General features: G+C 41.8%; 1 protein-coding gene across 3 annotated transcripts in view; it reads left to right on the top strand.

The window, feature by feature from the left end:
• SEC8 (subunit of exocyst complex 8) overlaps window positions 1–23419 on the top strand; it is a 177119-nt gene that overhangs the window by 51277 nt on the left and 102423 nt on the right. For all 3 annotated transcript variants that reach the window (XM_087666018.1, XM_087666017.1, XM_087666020.1), the window contains exon 4: window positions 22691–22795. In XM_087666018.1, coding sequence (XP_087522144.1) covers window positions 22691–22795 — 105 coding nt within the window. The remainder of the gene's footprint in view (window positions 1–22690; window positions 22796–23419) is intronic.

The following is a 23419-nucleotide window of genomic DNA, read 5'->3' as shown; positions in this document are numbered from 1 at the left end:
TCAAGCTGTGGGATGATGTGACAGTTACATTTAGTGATGACAGCAGCAGAAGCAGGTCCAGGGCAGCAAAAGAGAGCAATGCCAATAATGAGGCAGCAGCACAATGGTTGCTGGGATTGCAGGGCAGCATCATGTATCTCTTCAAGGCTTTGAAAATTGGATGATGATGTTGATGTGTGCTAGCAGCAGGGATGGGGATGCAGACTGACTGACGGTGATGGCAGTTGGATGCCATTGGCAACAGATGTCCAATCTGGCAATGAATAATGAAGATGTCGGGATAAAGAATGGGCAACACCTCTATTCCCCTTTAGTAGAACTTTTTGAGGCAGTTGTGCTACCTAACCTTCTTGAGTTTTGATTTTTAGTTGGAATGAAATTTTAATATCTTTTTGGGGCTGTACAAGAGCCAAATAAATTGGCCAGTAATTGATGATTAATTTTGACCTGATTTTTTGTAGCTTAACAAAAGGCTCCCATATGTCTGACCTATTTAGCCTAGTGGCTGGATCATCTCTCTGTGAATGGTGGGAATGATAATGGATAATGGGGACAGTCCAACGTGTGTGAGGGTAATCACCCTTACTGAAGGGTAGAAGAGAGTGGCCTGCCGTAAGTGTGTATCATGGGAACTTTATGCACCATTGCCAGTCCAATAAAACTGCTGATCTTGAAAGGAGAGGAGTAAACTGAGAACTTGGAGAGAATACTGTTGATTGATACACCATTGGTGAGGCTGGAGGAGCTGTTCCCTTGGGTCTATTTGTTGAAGAAAGAGACTTTTCCTGAATGTTTAAGGGGTTGTGCCTGAGGATTTCATGTGCTTGCAAGGTGCCATTGAATCAAACTTTGAAAAACCATTTTCTCTCAGGTTACTGTGATGACTTGGTCAGAGTATTTAAACTCCAACCTTTGGCTAGTGCCAAAGCAATCACGCATCTGACAGCTGCCATCCTAGTGGTTGGATTGAATGTCTCTTCATAGTCTATGTATAGCCTTTTGTAATTAGCCTGGGCTCATATATGCTAATAGAACCATTTGCATTATACTTTATTTTATAGACCTACTTATAGCCAATAGCTTTCTTGCCCTTGGGTATTGGTACTAGATTCCAAGTCTTATTGGCTTCTCTAATGCAACCATTTTCTCATACATTGTTGCATTCCAATGAGCATGACCAACAACCTTCTTAAAATAAGTGGGCTTAATATCCTCAATCACCTTCACCATATAAACATAATGGCGAGTTGCATACCCCTCAAAACCAAATCTTCTAACATGATATCTCATCCCAATAGACTTGTGTGCCATCGTCTCACTCAATGAAACCTTCACATTACCATGCGCTCTCTGCACACCCGATGTCTAAACTGAAGGAATACTAAGCTTATCATCTAAACTCTTTGATCCACTAGAGTTCCATCAAGAACTAAATAACTAGTAGATGTATCATTACCATATGACACCCTTTTTTTCCCTTTGTTATCATTTGTGATGGTACTAGATGTACTTGAAGATGAGGGGCTGGATCTTTTGTGTAGCAGACTAAGGACTGATGCAGATCTACTAGTAGATGATGCCTCTAGTCCACTAAGAGTCTATAAATTTTGATTTTATGTTTACACATGGCTATTGTGATTATCATCATTCAATGTATCTTCACTTGATGCATACCAACTAATCATCTTATAAAAAATAACATTCTTGCTCACTCGAAACTCACAGGTAATAGATTTATAACAATGGTATTCTTTTTGCTCTATAGAGTATCCAATAAAGATACATTTTTCAGCCTTTGGATCAAGTTTTTAATGCAATTGATCCAGCATATGAAAATACGAAATACGACCAATAACTTTCAAGTATGATAAATCAGACTTCTTGCTTGTAAAACATTCTTTAGGGGTCATATCATAAATTGCAGTTGCGGGAGTTTATTTCATAATATACACATCAATAAGAATAACTTTTCAAAAATACTTTGGCATATTCTTTTTAGCCATTAATGCCTTGCAACTTTTGCAATATGTTTGTTTTTCTTTTTACAACCCCATTTGTTGTGGGGTATATCTGCATGTAAATTGTTGCTTTATATCATAAGATCTCAAAAGGTCACTAAACTCATTAGAGAAATTCTCCTTTTCATTTTTCATTTCCCCTTCATGAACTTGAGTAGAATGCATGGATATATTCATCACTTATTTCAGACAATTCATCTTGTATGTTGATTTTTTCAGTAATCATGAGAGAGACCGATTCATCAAAATCCGAAAACGGCTTCAGTACATACATATAAGTAACAAAAGATTTCCAAGTCTTCTCATCAATAAGGCCACCCAAAGTAGGCGAAACCAAACTATCATCATTAGGCATTGCATCCATGGCTGCTAAGGAATCTACAGAACTTCCCACCTTCAAACCACACTTATTTATAGATATCTTACATTTCTTAAGGTATTGAGTTCTTACTTGAGTTGAATCTTTCTTACCTTTGTATTTACTGGTTTGGGGGAAAACTTGGGCCTATATAATGAGGCCCTAACTATTGCACTTTCATCAACATCTATCACATCAATCTATTCAGCTTGTTGTGTACTTACAAGATCTCTCTCTCTCTCTCTCTCTCTCTCTCATGGAGCTACATCCACCTTAGCTCCCCCCTCCTCTCTCTCTCTCTCACCTCTGTTGTTGAACCCAACAATGATATTAGAGCATAGATTTTATGTCTTTTGAGTAGTCTTCTTTGTCCTCTTTGCAAGAGGAGTGCATAGCCGCTCGTAGCATTCCTTACGGTCAACACCCAACTACAACCTCTTCGTCTGTGTTCTCTCTAGTTGCTGTTGTGAATACTGGTGGTTGTCAGTAGTCTTTGCCGACTAAAGAAGAAGAAGAAGAAGGAGAAGAAGAAGAGGGAGGCAACTAGCTTCCGCTATAATCAACCAGCCCTATCGCCACACCAGTACAGGATTAATTGGGGCTAGTTTTGTTGTTACGATGGTGATTTGTTATCTTCTGCTTGTTGACCTGTCACCATCGCCGGCCTATCGTGTTGCGTGGCTGCACACTACGTGTTCAACTTGCTGCTAGGTTCATTGTGTCGCCAAATTTGACATTGCCTCATTCTTGGTTGTTGACAACTCCTAGGATATGTGATAGTTGACTTGCGAAGAACCGATACCTACAAGCCATGTCATGCTTCGGCTCGCTACGTCATCTTGGCTGTCAACACATCATGATTCATCACTTCTCCACATTCAAATAATGTTTTTAACATTAAACCTTAATTAATTTCAATTCAAACTTGTGCTTCTTAAGGGTTGCTTATGTGAAATTGAGGATTTCAACATTTTGGTCGAAATTTCACAAATTTTAACAACAAAATTTGAGATTTTTTACACTAGCCATCAACTTTCACTTCAAATTACTTGAATTTACCCAAATCTTATTCGCATTTTCTTTTCCCTTAAAATTTCAAAAAAGTTTAATCACAAAAATCGGGGATTTTGCAATTCGAGCCCTCTCCATAGCACCTACCATCAGGATGTCAAGGTATGGCATCACAATTGAATTTTTTTTTGGGTGTCAGTTTCTCCATTTGGAAGACCAAGATTCAATTCATACTTATGCAAGAGGGCTCATGGAGGGTCGTAACCACTAATAAGCTAGAGCACGTTTGGGGCAACCTACAACTTCATTAGGAATGGCATGAGAAGAACGAGAGCGTGCTTGCCATCATTAGGATTGGCCTCTTTGACAACATTTTTCATCTCCTTGATCTCAAAAATGGAAAAAGAGGTATGGGATGGCCTTCAAGTCACATTTGGGGGAGAGATTAATAATTCCAAATTATTTTTGAAGATGCAATTGTTTAGTATCTTCTATAATCCTTCAGCGACTTTTAAGCAACATCTTGATAATTTAAGTCTCTTTTACCAACAATTGACCACTTTGAATAGTCGTTTGGATGACGTTGATAAGGTCGCAATTCTTAATAGCTTGATGAAAGAAGCATAATTCCATGAAACCATGACAACTCTCAAGGTGGCCTGAGAGATGAAATATGAGGAGATGATTGCCATGCTTTTGGATGACAAAAGGTACAACAAAGATGTTGATGTAGTAGGGGCAGCCTTCTACACCAAGAAACAACTACCCAAGTGTCAATATTGCAAGCATATTGGTCACAGTGTTGACCAATGCTACAAGAAGAAAGACAACTAGCAAGATAAGTAACCTATCCAATATGTCGCTACTAATACCTTATCTAATAGTGACCTTGATGAGCCACCTATCACTTTTGACAAGGCTCTTAATGTATCTATTTAGTTGTTGTCTCTTGGCAATGATGAACCCAATATGTGTTTTGAATTAAATCATAAATAAATAATTAAATAATGTGTTTTGGAATCGGACACTAACCACTTTTGACAAGGCTCTTAATGTATCTATTTAGTTGTTGTCTCTTGGCAATGATGAACCCAATATGTGTTTTGAATTAAATCATAAATAAATAATTAAATAATGTGTTTTGGAATCGGACACTAACCATGCCAATTCATGTGTTAAAGTCCTTTCTAAACTCATCTATTTATTGTGTGGGTACTTTGCCCATACTTTTATCCAAAAAGATTTGTACTTCACTTTCATGATTCTATTTAGGAGTTCTATTTTAAGAGGGGGAGATTGTAACCACTTTACACATGACCTTTGAGTTTGATCCCGAAGGCCATACCCATGTATTTGACCTCTGTTCATGTGCTTAGTAGCGTTGAGTTACGTTGGCTTTTGATTAGCCTTTGAGCCATACACACGTACATTTAAACCATGTCTTACTTCAGGTCCTGAGCTTCTCGGTAGACTATGTTATCTTCACGTTGCACCTCTCTCACTTATGTATCTCCTTTTCTGGAATCATTGTATGGGACGAGACACTGCATTGCCTCTTTCGGGTAAGGTCTTCCCATTTTCATTCCTTTTTGTGTTTCATGCCACGCTTTCAACCACCCATGACCTGAGGGGGGATTTGTTAGTTTATACATGCCCTTGTGTGTGAACACATCTTAGGTGTGTAAGTGTGTGTGTCAAAGGTGTGAACACCTTTTATGCCTAGCATTTAATAAGGGTCAACGGTTTGGGGGAAACACTAGGCCTATATATGAGGCCCTAACCATTGTACTTTCATCAACATCTATCACATCAATCTATTCAGCTTGTTATGTACTTACAAGAGTTCTCTCTCTCTATCTCAGGGAGTTGCGTTTACCTTAGCTCCCTCTCTCTCTCTCTCTCTCTCTCTCTCTCTCTCTCTCTCTCTCCTCTTTTCTGGCGTGCGTAACTCTGGCACGCGTGATGTGGCGGGCCTCTGACATGATCTTGGCGTGACTCTAACGCGACATTGGCGTGACACTAGCGTGTGCGACGTGACGGACTTGGAGTGACGTGATGTGCCTTGCGTGACCCTCGCGTGACGTCCCTACCGTGATGGAGCTGGTGTGACTTTGGTGTGACTCTAGCGTGCGTGACGTTATGTGCCTGGCATGATCTTGGCGTGACTCTGACGCGATGCTGGCGTGACTCTAGCGTGCGTGACGTGACGGGCCTGGAGTGACGTGACATGCCTTGCGTGACCCTCGCGTGACGTCCTTGCCGTGATGGAGTTGGCGTGATGTCAGACGTGTCGTGAGGACCTGATGCGACATACCTGGTGTGATGTCAGACCTGTCGTGATGCCAAACCTGTCGAGAGAAACCTATCGTGATGCCAGACCTGTCGTGAGGCAGTATCCCTCTGATGTGAGGCAAACACCTCTTTGGCGTGGAGTAGACCTATCGTGAGCGGGAATGTACTTGGCGTGAGGCAGACTTGTCGTTAGCACTATAGTGATGCAAAGATGTACTGAATGCATTGACGCAGGTGTACTGTATGCAGTAATGTATTGACACAACAATGTACTGACGCAGACCCAGATGCCAATGTATTGAGATTGCAGATGTAATCAGATTGATATGACACGAATGTACTCAGAATGACATGAATGCAGACTTGGGTGAATGTATTGATGCACTGGCTTGTGGACTAGGCAATGATGCACTGACTTTGGTTTTGATCATGTCCTAGAGTATGCATTGACTGGGGCTGTAATTTGTATTTCTATAGTGACTGTAAACAGTGTGAAGGCATTTGGTCTCGTATAAGATTACTGGGCTTGCAAAAATTTAGTGAGGGTTTAGGGAAACCCTGGAAATTTACAGGAATCACAGAAACTGCTCTGATTTGAGAGTACAAAGTACAAGCTGAGTGGCTTTGCATACAGTGTGTGAGAGATGGGTAATGTAGACAAATGCAAGCATCAAATCGTGGAAAATGGATATGTAGGAGACGAATCTGATCAAGAACTAACACAACCGTCCATGGAAGCAATGTTCAACACCCCATCTAAGAACACACGGTACAAGACGTATGGCTGTAGGGTCCGTGATTGGATCGTCTCCCCAGCATCTTGCAGGCATGGAAAGACCTTGCGCACCATGAATGAAAAGAAATACAAAGAAATTCATCTCACAATTCGCTCTGAACTCGAATATGAGACAAGAATTGGAGAAAGAAATACGAGAGCAGGTCAAAGCCGAACTGATAGTAAATCAGAGGGCAGAAATGCAAGACATGCAGATAAAGATTAAGAATGACTTACAGGCACAAATGCTCTCCGAAATGCACACGCTGAAAACTGAAATGCTGAAAGTGGTAGATGCCCACAAATCTGAAATCTTAGAATTGGGGGAAGAATTGAATACATTTAAGAAAAAAGAAATGAACATGCAAGAAGAACTACAAAAAGAGAAAGAGGCTTTGAAGGCATGTGAAAGGGAGGTTCCCTCATGAGCAGAAGTGGCAAAGACAACACAGAAGTAGATAGAAGAAGCCAGCCCATGGATTGAGGTAGTAAAAAAGAATAAGGAAACATTAGTGAACAAGATTGAAGTAATGAATGCTACCTTGGAAGAAGAGGCTAGGAGACGGCGGGCTAGGGTTTTATATGTACGGGTAGTAGGATGGGAGGAGAAGAGCAGCCCACATGAAGATGCTAAGACACTCGTTGACAAAATTGGGGCTTCAGACGTACCTATCGTCAGTGCTTGGAGAGTGGGGAAAGAGGACTCTAAGTCCAAGACTCTAATTCTTCACTTTGGGGACATAGAGAAAAAAAAGGCCTTCCTCTCTAAGAGGAGAGCCCTCAAGGGTGAGAATATTTGTTTGGATGAGGACCTTACCCCAACACAAGTAGTGCATGGCAAAGACAAATGCCCAAGGTATTGGAGGCTCGCAAAGAGGGAAAGTGGGCTGTTTATAGGGATGGACGAGTCATCATCATTGACAAAAGGACTTCATGACGGTACGAGGCCTATGAGACACTCCGGATGTCAATATGGAATTGTAATGGAGCCCTACGCTTGGATGCTGGTTACTTTGAAGATAGCTTCTGAAACATAGATATAGCAATGTATACAGAAACACACCAATGTAAAGGTAGCCGACTACCAGACGTGTGGGGATACAGGTGGGAAAGTGCATTTCATCCAGCAGTTAGAAAACCAAGAAGCTCTAGGGATTCTGGAGGTGTGGCCATACTATATCGGGAAGACCTTGAAGGGATAATGCGAGTAATGAAAAGAGATGATGATGCATAATATTTATAGATTAGGATACATGCATGAAGACCACAAGATATATTCATCGCAATATGCTACTTTCCTCCTGCAAATTCTACCTATGCCACACGAGATAAATCTCCCTTTGATGTACTTTATGAGGATATCATGAGATATGCTAGCATTGGGGACATATTATTAGTAGGAGATTTCAATGCATGCACTAGAGATAGAAAGAGTGACTTTTATATGCATGATAATGCCATGTTCGAAGAGATCGACATAGATGAAATAGGCCTACGTAGGAGAGCCCAGGATAAAGAAGTGACCTATGGGACATACCTATTGACTTTGGAAAGTGTACATAGACTAGCCATCTTCAATGGTCTGCCACAATGGCCAGGATTTGACAATTTGACATGTTGCAATCACAAAGGAGGGGCAAGTACTGTGGACTACTTGATATGCTCACCAGCATTGATACTAGACATCTAAAACTTTAAGATATCTAAGAGACCAATTGGCATAGCAGCAGATCATACTATTTTGACATACATGCGCTCTTGTGTACATATGAAACACGAAACACCATGGCTCCCTAAACATCCCAAATACTACATTACAGAAGACACCTCACACATCTATAGTGGTTCTCTGCAGAGACTAGTTTACATACATTGGTCTTGAGTAGATCGTTGGAAGAATGTACAAGGGATTTAGCAGAGGCCATACATGGATTAGCCATGTATGCATTCCCACACACCTTGCCTCGATGTAGACCCACATGATCTACTACTCCCCACAATAGTTGGTATGATGATGAGTGTAGAGTCACCCGAGCTCGCTTACAAAGAGAAGTGGAGCTAGGCACTTAGACACATTGCCAAGCAAAGGTGTTCTACAAACACCTTGTGCGAAAGAAGAAACGAGACTACTTAGCGAAAGCAGAAGCAGAGATATATTAGCTATTTTTGGGGCGGGATAGCAAGAGTGCATGGAAGATGTTTCAGAAAGACAGCCCCCCATATAGATTACATCACTAGATGCTTGGCTTGACTATGGGAGACAGTTGTATGACCTGCCTGGACAGCCACCAATGCAGCCCCCACAAGCTTGTAGGCCAATACAGTGGTCTTTCTTTACATGGAAAATGGTTAGGGATGCAATTTATAGATTACAAAATGGGAGGGCACAGAATGAGGATGGACTAGTAGTAGAGCATTTCTCACATGCTTGTGACATATTAGCACCCATATTAGCACATATGTTCAATAGAGCAGTATGTGAAGGTTTCCCTATGAGTTGGTCAGACAATACTATAATTTTGCTATTTAAAAGTGGTGATCCCCTGATTCCTAGCAACTACAGGAGTATCATGATCGGTCATACTTTGGCCAAGATATATGGATCTATATTGGAGCATAAACTCAGTGAGTGGGCTGAAATGCAAGGCAAGAGAGCACAAGGACATGCAGGTTTCAGATGAGAATATACCATGCGGGACCATATTCTCACAGTTAGAGCCATTATTGAGGAGGGTCGAGCCCGAGACAAGAGGATCTATTGTTGCTTTGTAGGCTTTCGCAAAGCTTTTGATACAGTGCCTCATACACGCATCATGCAGAGATTGCAGGACATTGGAGTACCAGAGGGTATACGATGGGGTGTCTATGCATTATATGAGACATTGACAGGTCATGTATGAGCACCTGGGGGGGACTATCAGAGAGGATTGACAGTACCATAGGAGTGAAACAAGGATGTCTACTTTCACCCATATTGTTTGGTCTATACATAGATGAAGTGTCTGATTACATAGACCGAGGAGGAGGAGTTGGAGCGAGCATGTTGGCAGGGGTGCTGATACCAATATTATTGTATGCAGATGATATTGTTCTCATTTCCGATTACGGGAGGGATTGCATTGCCATCTAGATGCTTTGCACATGTTCTGTAGAGATAAAGACCTTACAGTGAACCTTGGGAAGACCAAAACCATGGTTTTCAATACTTCAGCAGCATGGGTGACTAGATCTATGTACTGGTTCACATTTGGGGGAGACATACTGGAGCATGTGAGGGAATATGTCTATTTGGGAGTCACCTTCTCTGTCCCACGTCTTTCGTTGAGAGGGATATCAGAGGCAGGTCTGGCACATGGATACGTAGCACTAGGGGCACTCGAGAGTCAATGTGCTCATATATAGTTCCAGGAGCCCCGCACCAAACTCTGGTTGTTTGACACCCTAGTCACACCTACATTACTATATGAAGCAGAGCTATGGGGCTGCAGCTTGTACCACATGCGTCTTAGCTTACTCACTGATTGGATTGGAGTAGAGAGGGATTATTATGATGGTTGGGATAGCATGGAAAGGCCATTGATCATGATGATAGCACACATGATTAGGAGTAAGCTCTCCATCCCACATCCCATTGTTAGAGCAGAGCTAGGGGCAACACTGATAGTTATGGAGGCACTCTTCAGTGTAGTGACCTTTTGGCACAGACTATGGGAACTTCCACACCATAGTTACTCTAGATTGGCACTAACCTCATCTAGACAACTAGCAGTAGGAGGCGAGAAGAACTGTTGGTTTTCACAAATTGGCTATTTGGATGGGTCTACATGGTTTTGTCTTTCACCTTTGGATTATAGCCTTGACTTCCCTACACTTTCTCTTAGCTGATCAGAGCTGAACTAGGTGATCAGAGCTGATATCTTGAGGATTGAGATAGCAAGGACATGGATCCACCCACCACTCCCTCTAGGATCGAGGATGGAGTTCTACAGGAGTCATTTTTTGTCTCTCTCTGATGGGTTTCACTATTCGGCCAGCATATATGGACAGCCATCTCTCCCATAGCATACGGATTGCTATCGGATAGATTCGCACCTCCTCACATAGACTTCAGATGGAGACAGGCAGATGGACAAATATCCTAGCAGAGGATAGGACTTGCCAGCTTTGTGGTCGAGAGCCCAAGATGGAGGAGCACTACATATGCAGATGCACAGTATACTATGACATACGAGGACGGTACCACTACCTCTTCCGTGATGGATTTGGACCCCTTACTCGCATCATGGAGTACGAGGGCCAGAGATGCCTAGGTCTTTTCCTCCTGGAGCTCGAGAGGCACCGAATTGCACTACTGGGAGAGAGGAGGCTAGCTCATCCAGAGGGACACACACAGAGAGCAGTGACAAACTTGTTCTACAAAGCCGACCCTACTGACACTACCGGCCTAGCAGAGACAGAGCCATCCCGCCAGACACTTTACAGGCCACGTCGTGGAGTCACATTGGATAGAGCCATTTCCCTTCGTCGAGCACGACGACCCCATCTACTAGGACCATGTCCGAGGAGGCCACACCATAGTCGGATTAGAGCCATTATCACGAGACACCGAAGACTCACCACCAAGCATATCAGTGAAGCAGCTAGGGACCGCATCATAGCTGAGATCATGTGTAGATCTTGAGATTAGCTATAGCCCATAGTCTCCACCACACTTTTGTACATGGTTCTATCAGATCTGGTTCTCCTTTCCTTTTCTTTTCTTTTCTATCGATGGAACAACACTACACATGGTTCAACCCTAGTATAGTCCCATCCTATAGTTATTTTCAGTATTATTTCATAGGCCACCCACTTATTTGTAATGTTATCTTTACCTTACTGATGAGATGACATTAGACATGGATGCACTTTGGATTTTGTCTCATAGGCCACATTGGCCTTAAGTAGACGTTAATATATCCTTCTTTCTTTCTTTCTCTCTCTCTCTCTCTCTCTCTCATCTTGCTGAACCCAACAAACTGCACAAGGTGTTAACTCCCGTAGACCCCCTTAAATCCCTTCATGTCAAAATTAGCTCACAATCTTATGATCCTAAACTATATTGTAATATATTATAGATTGACATTAATGACAGCCTATGCCCAAACAACTCAAGCCTAAACCTTAGTTATAGAGTCAAATTGTAAAGCCTATACTCGTACGAAATTTATAAGCAATACAGGTAAAGGTTAAGCCAAGGCGATAATGACTCGACACTCCATCACCTAACCTTCTTTCTAATTGGACATTTGTATGCTCCCTTAAGTAGTTTTTGGGGCTGCGTGAATGCTTCAATTAAGCTTGATCTGGCAAGGTTGAACCACAAAGGTGAATGATATGATAGAGGAAAGTGTTGAGCTAAGACATGCAATCCATGCTGATTAGCCACTTAAACAGCTTCGAAACAAGCTTAACTTAATGAAAGCCCTAAAACGGGGAGTGGTTCGAGAGAGTTCAGTGAAACCCTAATTTGGGAGGGTCCATCCTCATCTGTAAATAGACGGGCTGTCCCCATTCAATCCTATCTCTTCTGTGCAGGTTTCTCACCCTTCTGTGCAGATCTCAGCGATCAATCTCCCACCACGTGACAGTCCAGCCTTTGTGATTGCTTCTATCACCTCGTTTTATTGCGGTGTTTCACTATCGTGTTTTACTGCCGCGTTTTATTGCGGTGTTCTACTGTGGCATTCTATTTCTACATTTTGCTGCTTTGTCCACATTATTAGGCATCACCCTTTGCAATTGCCTCAATCTCCTCACACTCTGGTGATCAGTGTTTAACTCTGTCACTCCGACTAGTGGTCACAGCACTTGGGATCCGTCTTCGGTGGACGTGACTCTCTGAGACACTGCTCTCCCCTTGGGCACACTCTATACTCTTACATTCATTTACATCATTGATTCACTTCAGAGTTGTGTTCTTTCTATCCCTTATTTTGTTTGCGTTTGAGCTTTAAGTTTTGCGTTCAGGGTTTGAGTTTTTCTTTTTGTGTCTGTGTTTGTCTCGTTGTGCTTCTGTTGTGGTCGTACACTTTGTGTTTCCTTAGTGCAAACCCTAGCAGTGCTGCAACACTCTTCTTCACATGGTATCAGAGTTGATGCTCTTATAAAGAGTATCGTGCAGATATTGTGGAGTGCTAGTCTTTGCACGAGGCACAAAATACGACTTGTAACTGAATCATAATGTCACAGGCACCTTCTTCTCGTGACTCCATGATGTCTTATCAGGATTCTCCATCACTGGAGACCTTGAGGAGGCATTATGAACTTAGTGTGAGGAAGAGGACACTCCATATTCACCCTCACCATCATTCTCTATGTTTACACCCATGCCAAATATTCTAGATCTCATTAACCTCATAGTGGAGTTTGAGGAGTACCTACGCAACAAGTATGGACCGAAAGACATCCCTGTTTCCAGCTTTGGTACTCCTTCCGGACCGGTTGGTGAGAATGGTCACCTTTTTGATCATGGAGGCAATATGACATTTGGGACGACTGGTGATCCATCTTCATCATCTTTGCCAAGCCTTGTGTCGGGTTCGTACAACCCTTTTGAGTCTTTCGAATCAAAACCCTCTCTTGTTTTGCCTTTTGGTGTGCAAGATCTGAATGGTCAAATGTATGTAAATCTTAATAGAGGGAGCTCAAGAAACAGACATTCATCATCAAGTATATCTACATCTTTTGTTTCATTTGAACAAGTCAATTACTCTTTTTGTCTCCCTCCCATCCTACCCTCTTCTTTTGAAGCCATATCACACTCATTTGAAAACCTCGGCTTACATTCCACATCCGCCTCTACCACACTAGGAGTTGGACCTTCTATCTCCGCTCCTAGCACATTCTCATTCTCTATTCCATATTCACATTACGCTCCCTCGTTAGGGGGGATTTCACCTCTTAACACTGTCACCTACCCTTTTCCACAAGCCATTCTGTACTATGGGACTTCGTTATAGGGAATGCCACTCTCTAACACAGTTTTCTCTACCTTTCCTCATGTAGGCACATCTTTTCCTATTGGGGCGGTTGTGATGGGCATCCCCCTCACTACTCCTAGTTGAACACACCCCATGACCTTTCAGATGCAAGGATTTCCTTCCTTTACTTATGGTGCATCGTCTCACTTTTTGTGGATCACTCCTATGCTGGGATTTCCGTCATCTGCTCTACGTGTCCCTATCCCTCCACCATGGGGTCCTCATGCGGCGAAAATGCCCATGCTTAGTCATCCCATGCACACATTTGGATCCACCATGCACACTTCTCGAATGCTTGGTGGGCACTATGGGACCCATTCCCAAGTGTACTCCTTTCCACATTAATACCCACCCTATCCACCTTATCTGAGCACTACCAGTCTTGTTGCCTCGGCCCCATGCACACATTTGGATCCACCATGCACACTTCTCGAATGCTTGGTGGGCACTATGGGACCCATTCCCAAGTGTACTCCTTTCCACATTAATACCCACCCTATCCACCTTATCTGAGCACTACCAGTCTTGTTGCCTCGGCCAAGAATGCCTTCACGGATAAGACTTGTTTCAATGGGTTGAATTTTACTCCTTGGTCGAACTATTTGCAGGAAGTGCTTGAGTCTCAGGGTGCTTGGGACCTTGTTGTTGGTCTTGAGCCTATGCGTGACTCTCACCTAGCCCACCATGATTGCATCCGTCTATGGAGAGCTTGCAATGCCATAGCCAATGTTGAGTTGATGCAGTGTTTGCTTCTTGAGTTTCACTCTTAGTTACAGTACGTCCCTCTTGCATCGAAATGTTGGAGTCATCTCATCGATTGCTATGCGGCTGGAGATCGTACTCGACGTATAAACATCAACTTTGAGCTTCAAGAAATTTCCATTAGAAGGAAGGGGATGATTTGAAAGTCAAGTTGGCTGAATATCAGAGGTTACTAGTTGAGTTTCCCACTACTGGCTCTTTGAAGTCAGATGATAATTGGGTTACGTTCTTCTTGAACAAGTTGCCTAGAAAATACTTCCATTTTATCCAGCACATTATCTCACTGCCTAGATTGCAAACCTTCTACGAGTTTGAGTGTCAGTTCTTGCGTTACGCGAGGCTGCATGATTAAGTCCACAAGAAGTCCTTCACTTACATCTATTCAGAGGGGTGTGGGTTGGTTGCCTCTTCTTCGGGAGGAAAAATCAACAGTAGCAAGAACTCACAAGATGAAAAGGCAAGCCAAAGCAAGGGTGACACCACTTCCTCCGATGGAAACAAAGAGCCTCGACCCCTTTGGTAGCAAATTCCTAAGAAAAATAGATTTTGCACTCACTACTAGAGGTCAAGCCATATGGATGAGGAGTGTCGTATCAAGGCCTAAGGTCTTCCTTCTAGAAAATCACAATAGACTATGACTACACAATTTAGTGGGGCTATGCCTCCCCTTGTTGCCCCATCTACTCCTTCAGCCCCCATGGCTGTCGGACATGTGGCACACGAACAACCTTAGTGACCATCCTACTCTATTCTTAAGGGATTGACTACTAGCACCAATCCCATTGCACTTTATGCATCCCTTTCTAGGAACTCCACTCATAGAAACATGAAATGGGAAACGAGAACGGGGAATGGGGACGGGGACGGGGACTCCAAACCTAGGGAATGGGGACGTGGGAACGGGAACAATGTTTAAAAAATTAAAATTCATGAAAAAAATTAATATTTCACTCATAATCCATATGGACTCTGGAGTGTTAAAACTTAAAATCAAGGTATATAATCCACAAGGACAAATCATTTTAAGTTTTAACTTTAAGATATCATGCATCATTCTAAAACTACTCATTAGAAATTGAATTGCAACTTACAAGGCTCAAGAGGTAAGCTATTCAATTATAAATAATAAAATGCATAATACATATGCCATAAATGATAAAACAATGAACAATAAATTAAACTTTAAAGTCTAAGCTGAAAGAACATGCCTATGGTCCCATTGCCAAAAAACTTAAAAGATTATAAATATGAAGTCTAATCTTTGAAAGAACATGCTCATTGTCCCAAAAAAGACTACAAATATAAAGTCTAATCTCTAGACTGAAGCAAAATACGGCATGCCAAAATAGCCCAAAGGGCAATTGCAAGACTCAAGTACAAATATAATATCGCCATGGCAAAACTGTCAACAATGCAAGTGTCACACTGTCATCAATGATCATAATATCATATACAATGTACATGTGTCATGTATCATGAGACTCATGATAAGTAAACTAAATCAAAGATTATCATCATGATCTGAGGTTGCTCTAGCTACTCCTGAAGTGCTAGCCTCATCATCATGTGTACCATGAATTGCTGCATCTTCCTCAACATCAGCATGTGTCTCCTCTTCTTGCCGCGTCTCCCACTCTGTGAATGGATCAGGCTTTGTTGTCATACTATTACATAACATCCTCAAATTAGCACTAATGAATACTAGATCGTTTGCCCTCTCCACACCAAGACGGTTCCTCTTTCTTTGAAGCAATGTGAGCGTATGTACTCCACAATTGCTCCAAACAAGAGGAGCTAACTGACAGACTCAAAATACAAATGGCTAGTTGTTGCAACTGAGGACCATCCAAACCATAGTCCTCCCACCACAAAGCTGCCCCAATCTTACAGTGATCCTCCTATGCATCCCCACAGCTAAAAGAACCCCGAAAGATTCTATAACATGAAAGTTGATGTGTGATCTTTCGTCTAGTTCCATGATCAGGCACTAGACGAGACAATATAAGTCTCCATGCATCCATAACCTCAATGTCATTCTCCTAACCCTTGCCCTAGAACTTAGGATTCACAACAAATGCAGATGCATGCATGGGTGAGCTATAGGAGTTCCACCTCGTCACAACTAAATGGTGTATCTTCTCATATGCCTCATCAGTTGGTACCAACTCCTGTAACTTTTCATTCAGCCTACCCATAGTCTCATATACCTTGCTAATGTAAGGTTGCATAGCATCCATAACCCTCAATAAATGTACAATAGGTGATACCATAGCATCTATCCGCTTTACATCATCCCAAAAAGTGGAGTTATTTGCTTTCTCCAAGCATAAGATACCTATAGGAGTATGTGCCAATGTTGATGAGGTAAACTCATCACTAAGAAATAATTGCCTCAAGGCACCACTGCATTCTCTTAACCTACCTAGCATCAAGAAGTTAAAGGCAAATCTGGTATTAGAGTATTTTAAAAGTGTCTTCTTCGACCACAAAGAGAAGTGATGTCGAAGAAACTGGTGATTCAAAACAAAGCTAACCATTTGAGCTCCTTGCTCTATGACAGGGGAAATCCATGACAGGTTACCAATATCCTTTAGTAAGTAATGAACCATACAATATGAAACTGCGATATGCGGATAATATCCCTGGATAATAGCACTTGCTGCCCTATTTGTGGGCTCTCCATCTGCAACAAATCCCACAACATGCTCCAGGCCAATAAGCTCAATACCTGTAACCCACTCTGCTGCAAGTATATCTGCTGACTTTCCTGTCCCCGATGCATCATGTGAAGATATGAAATACATTTCTCCACGAGAATAAGCAACCATACCATGAATGGGTCACTTGCGTATATCACTCCAACCATCAGCAATCAAGGAAACTCCATTTTTAGCCGACATGCTCTTTCTAGTCACTGCTGCTTGCTCAACAAGGCGCTTTTCCTTGTCGAGCAAAGTGGTGCGTAAGGTCTTTGATGATGGAGGTACATACGAAGGGCCATGCTCACCAATCTTCTTGCACATCAATTTAAAATACTTTGACTTGGTTGCACGAAATTGAATGTGGTCATGATAAAAAAAGTGTGCTACTGATGTATCCACCTCTTTCTTCTTCTTGGGATCCCAACTAGCATCAAGTGTGCTCTGTCTATGTGCAACATGTGGCGTTGTTGATGCCATGGCTGATGCAATGCCTGCAGTAGGTGTGGAGATAGCACTTTCTGATACTGACCCTGCTCTAGATACATTTGATGGGGATGGTGTCACAAAAGTTGTAGGGTCAACTGCAACACGTCGTGGTCTAGATGCAAGGTAAGCTTGTTGACCTACTACCATGGTTACGAAGCTCCCTTTGCTTCTCCGAGGTTACATTCAGACAAAATTGTACCTCTGAATTTGGCTCATGTAGGAGATGAGCTCGGACTTGATTATGCATAAATATTAAAACAGAACAAGTGGCAATTGGTATTCCATATTCTAATATTTAAGTAGCTTTGAAAAATTAAAATGAATAAAAATTCGAAATACAAATGCTCAGTTCAATGGATTACCTTGTTTGCTCCACTAGTTTGCTTGTATGGGCAAAGCTTGCAAGTCCATGGTCGAGATCCTCCACCACTCAATGGGCAGTCAGCATTTACTTCTTCCCACCATGACCAATCATCGGACCTTCTTCCTCGACCTCCAACCCGATGAGCGGGGCGGGAAGATGAAGCCATTTCAGGCTGAAAATTGAAATAAAAATGTCTCGAGAGAAGTGAGAACTCGAGTCTCAAGAGAAGGGAGAAGGTTCAAGAGTCAAGACTCACTCAAGAGCCGAGAGAGAAGGGAGAAGAAGAAGAAGAAGAGAAGAATGGAGAACTTGGAAGTTGGAGAAGAAGGAAGATTCGAGAGAAGAGGAGAAGAAGGAAGAGAAGGGAGAGGGTCCAAGGAAGAAGGAAGAAGAGAAGGAATAAGAGAAGGAAGAAGTAAAGAGAAGGAAGAAGAGAAGGGAGAAGGAAGAAGAAAGAAGAGAGGTTGGAGACAGGATGGCGTGGTGCAACAGGGAACGGGGGGCGCTGGCGGGTGCGGACTGTTGTCACGGGGGTAGGAATGGGTAGACGATCTTGGGCGGGAGTAACACGTAGGAGCGGGGTGAAACACGCAGTTGCAGACGATCCGGGTAGGAGCAGCGGCCGGCGGAAGGTAAGTGGGTGCCACGTGGCGTTCCCTGTCCCGTTTCAAACAGGGAACGCGTCCCATTTTAGATGGGGAACTCTTACTCTCTTTTGTAGACTTTGCTTTTAGCGCAAGGCTAACATAATGGTTTGCCTAGTCCTACCTAGGCTGGAGACATGGGATGCGTACTGTTCCCTTCATGGTTCCATCTTCCTAGGAGTTTTGCTCTTCTACTAGCATGGAGGTCTCCCCTCCCAAGGCGGATCGTACACCATCTCTCTTGATGCTATCATGACAGTGAATTCTAGCTCGCTCTTCTAGTCGGGATGCTTCTTCTCATCATGGTTTTCGGCACCACATGAAGATTGACATTTGGCTTTTTCTCCTTTGGTATCGCCATTCGAGGTTGAGAGGGGGTTCCTATCCTTCTTGGTATTTTACAGGTTTCGGCACTTGTCTTTGACATCGGCCTTCCCCCCCTCCCCTCGTTGTACCTTGACCCTTTGCATTGCATGATTTCATCATCTTTGTACGAGGGTGTTTGGGCAAGTGAACCGTTTCTCCACGAGGGACATTGTCCAAGTGGTATCTGTTGCATGAGCATATCATAGTATGTAGTAGACTCATTGTGTAGAGCACCACTAGATGGATCCTAAGTTATTTCCATCGGCGGTTTGTACACCACATTACCATTACTTCCCCACCATTCCCTCATCATCGACATCCTTGAGTGGATGGGTAGCTTGTTTGTTTTGTGATGGGTTGGACCTAACCATCCCTTCTCATTCTCCCGTCTTCTACTCAATTGATTGCAAACCATCTCTTACTAAAAAAATAATATAAAAAATTAGGTTCATTGTAGTTTGATCCTCCTTTGTAGGGCTTGGTAGGCCACTGGGCAGCCAATGAGTACCCTTGGTCCGATGCCCTGTTCTCTTTGGGGTTACTACTTGGACTCCCTTGGTAAGATAACCATCACCTTTGTAGTCTTGATAGGCCACTTAGTAGCCATCGTGCACCCTTTGTCCGATGCCTTAGCGGCTTTGGGATGGGATGCCTTGGGCAAATTGGGTTGGCCTTTTCTTCTCACCTTGTTTTGGGTTTGAAAGGGGGTGTTGAGCTAAGAAATGCATTCCATGCTGATTAGCCACTTAAATATCCCCAAAAGAAGCTTAATTTAATGAAAATCGAGGAGTGGTTCGAGAGAGTTCAGTGAAACCCTAATTTGGGAGGGTCCATCCTCATCTGTAAATAGACAGGTTGTCCCCATTCAGTGCTATCTCTTCCATGCAGGTTTCTCACCCTTGTGTGCAGATCTCAACCATTAGTCTTCGACCACATGGTGCTCCAGCCTTCATGACAGTTGCCATCACCTCGTTTGACTGCAACGTTCTACAGTTGCATTTTATTGCGGTGTTCTATTGCAGCATTCTATTGCTACGTTTTACTGCTTCGTCCACATTATCAGGCATCATCATCTGCAGTCGCTTCAGTCTCCTCACACTCTGGTGATCAACGTTTGGTGTTTCTCTCACTCTGTCACTTTGAATGGTGGTCACAACACTTGGGATCTGTCTCCGGTGGATGTTACTCTTGGACACATTGCTCTCCCCTTGGGCACACTATATACTCTTACATTCATTCACTTTAGAGCCATGTTCTTTCTATCCCTTCTTCTATTTGTGTTTGAGTTTTTAGTTTTGTGTTTAGGGTTTGAGTTTTACTTTTTGTGTTTGTGTTCGTCTCGTTGTGCTTCTGTCGTGGTTATGCACTGTGTTTCCTTAGTGCAAACCCTAGCAGTGCCTCCACACTCTTTTTTACAAAAGATACATCTGAAAGGCTGTGTGATGCTTGATAAGAGAAGATACATCTGAAATGCTCTGCGATGCTTTGCTTTGCCCAATGCCAGCTGAGGATAGAGGCTGAAAGGAGAGGCCATGAAGGAGGCAATAAGATTGGAAACATGGAAGGGTGACTAGAAAGGTGGGTGATCTGAAAGCAAGATGAGGTTGAGCAAAATGGGGAGGATGGAGGAAGCATGAAGCATAGCTTTTCCCATATTTGTATGGTTCATGAACCAAATGTTTGAAAATATGAAATAAATAGCATACTTGACCCTAGGAAAAATGAACTTTTAGTATTGAATGTTTTTGGATTTGATGTTTTACGTGTCATTTGTCCTTTGATATCACCTATGCACATTTCTAGATCCTTTCACATAGAAATGAGGCAAAATTGCACTGATGAAGCAAAAACTGCCACAAACAGACATGAACCTGAATTGACTAGTAATCTCGAAGTTGTTCAACTTTGTGCCTTGCCTGCACTTGTGAAAACAGGTGTAGGTGAGATAGTTGAAATACGAAACTTAGAAATTTTCCTGTACGGTTCAAAACTGCCACTAATGAAGCACAAGCTGCGAAAAACAGCCATGAACCTGTATCAACTAGCCATCTCAAAGTTTGTCCAATATTGTGTTGTTTGTGCAGTTGGGATGTATTTATGCAATGCTTAAGTAATTGAAAGTAAATTTTTTTAAAGGGTGGTATATATGGTTCAATCGGGGGTAGATTGTAGTGAACCATACTTATTTGATAACTATGGCATTAAGAGCACCAGTGGCAGGAAGTTGTTCAATTTGTTGCATACCATTAGAGTGGACAATTTTGGGGATAGTAGGGCTTATCTTTCTTTTCTTTTTATCATTTAATGAAGGTTTTAGCCCTCTGGGCAATTATGCCCTTATGTGGATTTTAAATAGTGGAAGGATTTTATGACTCAAAACAAAGGACAACTAGTTGAAGGATTTTATGATTCAAAACAAAGAGCAGCTAGTTGAAGGATTTTATTCCCTAAAAGAAAAGGCAATAGATAGGATTATGATTATAAAAAAGCAACAGATGAATATGGACTTGATGAAGATGAAAATGATGAAAATATGAGGGCAAAGAAGAGATATTGTGAAGTGGAAGATGAGGGTGAAAAGCTCTCACTGAGTCTAAATTGTCTTGGTTCTTGGCAATTCTATTCTTGGTCATTGAAGGGTGCAATAAATGGTTAGGATATTTTGACAAAGAAGAGATATTGTGAAGAGGAAGATGAGGGTGAATAGGTCGTACTGAGTCTAAAATTGTCTTGCTCCTTGGCAATTCTATTCTTGGTCATTGAAAGATGCAATAAATGGTTAGGATATTTTGACAAAGTCGACAAGGTTAGTGAGCTGGCTTGCTTTAGAAACCTTTTGCAGCAATAGGTTGAAGGTACATTGATTGATTTCTAAGGTACGTCCCTATGCATAGGCTGAAAGTTCGAATTTGTATGACAAAATTGAAGACTGAGATTCTCTAATCAACATTTATTTTAAGGTCACTCTGGAGATTTTGACATAAGAAGAGACAAGCGAACTTATTTAGCTTTTGAAGCATCAACTTACTTAGCTTGTTAGGACTCCAATCAAAGAGATTGCATAATTAAAATCCATATCCACATTTGTTAAGCATGGTTATAGATTGCGCACTTCAAAATGAAAAACTAGACCATGTGCTATTTGGTGAGAATTACACTTGTTCTGGATGTATACCATACGGGTGAAAAGATTTCCCAATCTAGGTGTGTCTTTTTAAACTCCAAATATGGTCAAATACTAATAAAAGGCTATAGAAAGCATAGTTTTCAAACTTTTAGAATGAAGTTAAGCTCCAATCATATGAAAAAATCATATCAATTATCATAACTAAAGGACATTAAGGGTAGAACTAGAAAGCTAAAACTATGGCATGTTTCATTTATGTAAAATGGTATATGGTAATAAACAATAGCACATTAGACATCCAGAACCTCAATAAGGCATTTAATCAAGGCTCTAGCCCATCAACATAGGTTCAAGCCTCCAAATTTCCACTTGGTGTACAGTAGACTTATATTCACATGCATTCAAAGGGTATTTAAAGAACCTCTCTACTTATTTGTTGCAAGGTAACAAAATGACCCCCCTTTCTTTCTTAGTGAGGAATCGAACATTCTCAAGAGTTCCAACCAGTTGAGATAATTAGACGTTTGGTGGTGGGCTTGCATCATACTTGGACTTTTCTTAATGGTTGACTGGTAGATGTGTGAGACCTTTCCTTCAGAATTGTTCAAAGCTGCAAAGTTAAAGCAAATAGGTGGCTACTTGATGTGAAGGCTATCCTGTTTGATTCTTTTCTATGTTACTTTAAGTGTTTGTTGCTTTAAAGCCAGATTCAAGTTAAAATCTCCATGTGTGCTTTAACATTTTTTTCGCTGTTTTGATTCAGGTCCCTAGGCGAATTGAAAAGCTAATTTCTGAAAAACAGTATTATCCAGCTGTGCAGCTCTATCTGCAGTCCACCAGCTTACTTGATCGTGAAGGTATTCAAGGGGTGAGTATACTCTTTGAATTTTCAATAGATAAGGTTGACCTTGCTATTTTTTCCAGAAGGTTCTCTATTATGTAGGGGCCCAATAAAGCGATAGCTATTTCTTTTTCCAAGAAAAGAAAATTCTTTTAATCTAAGTACATCATAGATATAGCAACCAATTTTGTGGGCTGTAATGCCAGACAATATGTGATGCTGACTGGAAGAAAAAGTGACAGCCATTTTGAGATATGTATATATATGTGTGTGTGTGTGTGTGTGTGTGTGTGTGTGTGTGTGTGTGTGTTTGTGTAAAATTTACATAATGCATGCATTTAAGCATATATGGTAAACATGTATATGGTGGTGTGTAAGAGAGAGAGGAGGGAGAGGGGTGTGTGCACATCGAATTGTGTTCGTCTTTATTTACATAATTTACATAATTCATGCATTTAAGCGTATATAGTAAACATGTATATGGTGGTGCGTAAGAGAGAGAGGAGGGAGAGGGGTGTGTGCACATCAAATTGTGTATCACACTATAATTAGATCCTTTTTATATTGGCTGGTCTATTCTACCAGCAGCAAGTAACAATGAATATTTATTAAGAAGCTCACTTGATGTCAAGGATCTGCATCAGTTAACAT

The sequence above is a fragment of the Lygodium microphyllum genome, chromosome 24 (genome assembly GCF_053477565.2).
Source record: "Lygodium microphyllum isolate KBCC chromosome 24, Lygodium_microphyllum_v1.1.10, whole genome shotgun sequence".
Lineage (NCBI taxonomy): Eukaryota > Viridiplantae > Streptophyta > Polypodiopsida > Schizaeales > Lygodiaceae > Lygodium > Lygodium microphyllum.
Note: the sequence above shows the minus strand (reverse complement) of the source record. Positions and strands in the feature narration are given on the sequence as shown.